General features: G+C 64.9%; 1 protein-coding gene across 1 annotated transcript; it reads left to right on the top strand.

The window, feature by feature from the left end:
• The first annotated feature begins 601 nt into the window (after window positions 1–601).
• Window positions 602–3,169, top strand: GBX2 (gastrulation brain homeobox 2). Its single transcript, XM_070365412.1, has 2 exons — window positions 602–1,143; window positions 2,186–3,169. Exons 1-2 carry the CDS (start codon window positions 618–620, stop codon window positions 2,707–2,709), a joined length of 1,050 nt encoding a protein of 349 aa, XP_070221513.1. The 5' UTR covers window positions 602–617; the 3' UTR covers window positions 2,710–3,169.
• The last annotated feature ends 1,864 nt before the right edge of the window (window positions 3,170–5,033 follow it).

Here is a 5,033-nt window from a genome sequence, read left to right as displayed (position 1 = left end):
GCTGCGCCCACAGCCAGCTCGCGGCCAGTCCCGGTGGAAGGGGCGGAGTCTCGTCTTCGCCCCGCCCACTCCTGGTGGCAGCCAATCGGCGGCGGCTCCAGGCCCCACGTGAGCGGAGCCTGGCCCGGCAGCAGGCAAAATGTGAATGAGAAAGAAGAGCGCGATTTAAAGGTGCTAGCGGCGCCCGCGGAGGACAAGTGCGCCGGCTTCGCGCGCGCTCCCCCAGCGGCTAGCCGGAGGCGACCGACAGCCAGCCAGACAGACGGACGCGCCGACGGCTGCGGGCCCGGGCCGAGGGCCGCAGGAGCTACGCGCCAGGGCTCCGGACGCGGGGCCCACGGCAGGCAGCAGCTCCGGAGAAAGCCCTCGCGGGGAGGGCCCGGGCGCCCGCTCCACTCCAGGGCGCACGGCCTCACCCCCGCGCACCGCCCGCACTCGCGCCTGCCAGCGGCATGCAGAGGGCCCAGGACTGACGGGGGAGGTGGGCACCTGCTCTCCGGGTCCCGCTCGGCCCCTGCTCGTGACTCCAACCTGCGCTCCGGGCGCCCGGGGGGCTTCCCGGCGGCGGCGCGGCGCGGGGACGTTTCGCCTCTCGCGGGCCTCTCCCGAGCGCGTCTATGAGCGCAGCGTTCCCGCCGTCGCTGATGATGATGCAGCGCCCGCTGGGGAGTAGCACCGCCTTCAGCATAGACTCGCTGATCGGCAGCCCGCCGCAGCCCAGCCCCGGCCATTTCGTCTACACCGGTTACCCCATGTTCATGCCCTACCGGCCGGTGGTGCTGCCGCCGCCGCCGCCGCCGCCGCCGGCGCTCCCCCAGGCCGCGCTGCAGCCGGCGCTGCCGCCCGCGCACCCGCACCATCAGATCCCCAGCCTGCCCACCGGCTTCTGCTCCAGCTTGGCCCAGGGCATGGCGCTCACCTCCACGCTCATGGCCACGCTGCCAGGCGGCTTCTCGGCGTCCCCCCAGCACCAGGAGGCGGCCGCCGCCCGGAAGTTCGCGCCGCAGCAGCTGCCCGGCGGCGGCAGCAACTTCGACAAGCCGGAGGCGCTGCAAGCCGACGCGGAGGACGGCAAAGGCTTCTTGGCCAAGGAGGGCTCGCTGCTGGCCTTCTCCGCGGCCGAGGCTGTGCAGGCGTCGCTCGGTGAGTCGGCGGCGCGCGCGACCCGGGCGCGGGGGCGCGCCAGCTCCGGGTTCCCTCGGGGGACAGAGGGGATGGGGCCATGCCCCCGTGGGACCCCCGCCCCCGCCTCCCCCGGCCAGAGGAGCGGGAAGATGCGGCCGAGCTGCGCCAGAGGGGCCTCCGCGGGGACGGGGGGTGGTCTTTTAGAGCCACGCAATGAGTGGGGAGGTGGGGGTGGGGGGGAAGGGGGGCGTGCATTTAGCGCCCCGTGGCCAGCTTCTGCGCGGAGCCGCAAATCTCTCCGCCGGCGAGTTTGGTGGAGTCTTGCACGCCGCCCAGCCCCCGGCGCTGTGACCTGGGGTCCCGGGTAGGTTTCAGCCTCGAGGGCAAGAGGGCTGGGCTGCGCATCTCTGCAGTGCGTGTGCCTGAGGGCGCCCAGACCTATTAACCCCCTTTTCCGGGCTTGTCGCTTGCCTAGGGGAACGGCGTGAGTGTGCTGGGGTGTCTGGTGGGAACTTCTCCTGAGGCTACGAAACTTCTCTTTGACCCCAAACCCGACACTGTCTGGGGTCTGCACCTCCCTGCGCCCCCCGGCTCTGGGTGCGATGAAATTGAAGTTCACAGAATTTTCAGGCTGGGTGAGGAGTGGGTGGAGAGGGGAGAGGCAGGATAAATGGTGAACTTCCCCTTAGCCCTCATCCAGCCCCCTCCCCGGGGACAAAGAGGACGCTCTCTCGGGCCTCACGCCGTCTGCTAACTTCTGCATTAAGCTGCAGGAGACTGGGAGGGTGCGGAGGAGGCCCGGCGGCCCCTTGAGTGATGGTTCTGGGCAAAGGGCCGTCGCCTGTACTGTCGCCTCCTCTCCCATGAGCTTTCTCACGCCTCCCCTCCCCTCTCTACCCCTCAAAGGCCAGGAAATCACAATGTGTTAATGTCATAGAAAGACAATCCGCTAAGGGGGGAGTTGCGGGAGGTGGGGGGGGAATGCCCGAGTGACGGTGGGAACGGGGAAGGCAGGCCAGTGTGCGAAATGTAATAAAATGCCGTTTGGTTTTGCTTTCAGTCGGGGCTGTCAGAGGGCAAGGGAAAGACGAGTCAAAGGTGGAAGACGACCCGAAGGGCAAGGAGGAGAGCTTCTCGCTAGAGAGCGATCTGGACTACAGCTCGGATGACAATCTGACTGGCCAGGCGGCTCACAAGGAGGAGGACCCCGGCCACGCGCTGGAGGAAACCCCGCCGAGTGGCGGCGCCGCGGGCAGCACCACGTCCACGGGCAAGAACCGGCGGCGGCGGACTGCCTTCACCAGCGAGCAGCTCCTGGAGCTGGAGAAGGAGTTCCACTGCAAAAAGTACCTCTCGCTGACCGAGCGCTCGCAGATCGCGCATGCCCTCAAACTCAGCGAGGTGCAGGTGAAAATCTGGTTCCAGAACCGCCGGGCCAAGTGGAAACGGGTAAAGGCCGGCAATGCCAATTCCAAGACAGGGGAGCCCTCCAGGAACCCCAAGATTGTCGTCCCCATACCCGTCCACGTCAGCAGGTTCGCTATCAGAAGTCAGCATCAGCAGCTGGAGCAGGCCCGGCCCTGAGGGCCCAGGGCGAGCCTCGGCCTGGACCACCGTGGAGAAGCCACAGCTTCGGGGAGGGAACCCATGGTGGGCTCCACCATGTCTGAAGCAAAGCTCAGAGTCACCCCCCAACTTTGGACATCCCAAGCAAATTGAGAGTATATCCATTAACGAGCTTGAAAGACTGCTTTTGAAGGAGCTACAGCTACACCTGGAAGACACACTAAATATTTATTATACTATCCTACTTTGTACATAGATATCTATATAGATTGGATCTCAGCTGCCGTATTTTGAAAGTTATAGGACCAAACTGCCCAGTAACCTCCTCCACCTACATTCCCCGAAGAAAACAAAGCCTCCACTGCAACTTGCCACGCACAGCAGCCACCTTTCCACACTTTTCCAAAGGTAAACATCATGTGCAAGAACAAACACGGTCACCACTTATTTTTGTTTCTATTCTGGCTTTTTTAGTTGACTGAGAAGCAGACGTTTTGGGGGGGGCAGCCTGGAAATTCGCTTTGCTTTGGTTTTTGCCTGGCTTTCTTTCCTGGGGTTGCATATCCTATGAGCCCTGTCTGAAGCACGTCTCCGTTGTGTTTAATTTATTTCAATGTAGTTTATTTTTCCTATAAGTTATGACATTAAAACAATCTCAGTCTTGTGAATAAAAAAAAAAAAAGAGCAAGAAAGAGAGAAAAAAGACCAATTCTTGGGTCTCATAAGTATGTCCAGATTTGACTGTTTATAGAGGGACCCTCCTGCTCGCAGTGGCCGAGCAGCTGGTCTGATACTAGCACCGCATAAACACCCCCTGTCCGGGGCCTCCTCAAGCTGGAAGGACCAGAGCCATCCAGCAACAGCTCACCAGGTTTTAAATAGAGCAATAGCTCCAATTGGGTTACCAATTCGAGAAAACCTAATTTCCACCTTAGACATCTAACCTCTTCCCTTCTGTTCAGCCTAACCAGTATCTGGGAAGCTGGCAAACTTTGGCCAGAGGAGGAGAGGGGCGCCGGAGGAGGGTCAGTGAGTGCGGATATGGGTGGCTTTGCTAAAAGTCTTCATTCCCTAAATCGACGACCGCCTGGGGAGGGGACGCGTTTCCCTCCAAGCATCCCCCGACCTGAAAAGAAGCGGAGCGCCCAGAGATCGGGTTCGGGGCGCGATCTTCCAGAAGGGGACAGAAACCCAGCTAGCGGAGCCGGCTTCCGGGCAGCGCCAGGCTGGGAGGCGGAGGCGGGCTGCGGGCGGCCGCGGGCCGGCACCTCCCTCTCCCGGCGGGGTCGGAGGGGGCGGGACCCGACCACCGCCCCACCCCGAGGAACGCCAGCCAGTTGTGGGGAGGGGGGGGTCCCCGGCCCGCACGGTGGGGGGTGAGCCCCGGGCACCTCCCCGCCTTGGGGGTGGGATGCGGCCCGCCGGGCGCGGGAGGGGCGGGAGGGAACCCTGGGCCCGCTCCAGCACCGCGGACCGCGCCCCCAAGCCCGGCCCGTTCCGCGCGCGGCCCCTTTTCCGACCCGAAGCGCCCGTCCGGACGCGAGCGGTCGGGCCCCTCCGGAGAAGGCCGCGGATAGGCCAGAGGTGACCCAGGGGTGCGGAGCGGGCGAGTGCGGTCACCGAGCCCTCGCGGCCGCCGAACCAGCCTCCAGGGGAGAGAAGAGAAGCCGTGGCTTCGCCAGCCTCAGCCTCCCGAGTGGAGGCCGGGGAGCGGGTTTGAGAAGCCGCCGGGCGCCGCGCTCACCGCCGTTCTCAGCCCAAGAGGCGAAACCCATAGCCGTGGCTCAATACGAATATTGACTTAATTTTTACGGCCTTCAACCCGTCACCTTTCCGCGGCGGAGGGGCGCTGGGGACCCCAGTGTCAGCCCGAAGTTCAGGCGCAGGGCGAGGCGCAGGGCGAGACCCCGATTCCCTCCGCGTCCCAAAGATTTCAGGGACAGAAATTGGCCCCGGCATGGTTTCTGAGCGCGGTGATGTGGAGTGGCCATTCTCCGAGGGCCTCAGTCCGCTCTTCGGGGCTCGCAGAGCCGTGGGGGAGCCTGGCTGCCCCTAGCCAGCGCCCTGCGCCTGTGGTGGAGGGGTGCGCCCCGGCCGCTCCTCGCCCCGCATGGGGTCCGCTAGGCCCGGCCGCTCCCGCCGACCCGCCGGTCGCCCGCCAGTGAGCGCGCCCGCCCGGGGGTCCCGTTGGTGTCATCTCCTCGGAGAGGCCCTCCAGGCCCCAGGCCGCTGCCGCTGCAATGGAGGCCTCTGGAGACGTGGAGGCCTCTGGGGACACGCCATCCCCACCCGGCGCACCCGGGCCGGTCCGTTCCCGGGCCACATATGTGCCCCTGGACAAC

This window comes from Bos mutus, chromosome 3 (genome assembly GCF_027580195.1).
Source record: "Bos mutus isolate GX-2022 chromosome 3, NWIPB_WYAK_1.1, whole genome shotgun sequence".
Classification (NCBI taxonomy): domain Eukaryota; kingdom Metazoa; phylum Chordata; class Mammalia; order Artiodactyla; family Bovidae; genus Bos; species Bos mutus.
This window is presented reverse-complemented; position numbering and strand designations above follow the sequence as displayed.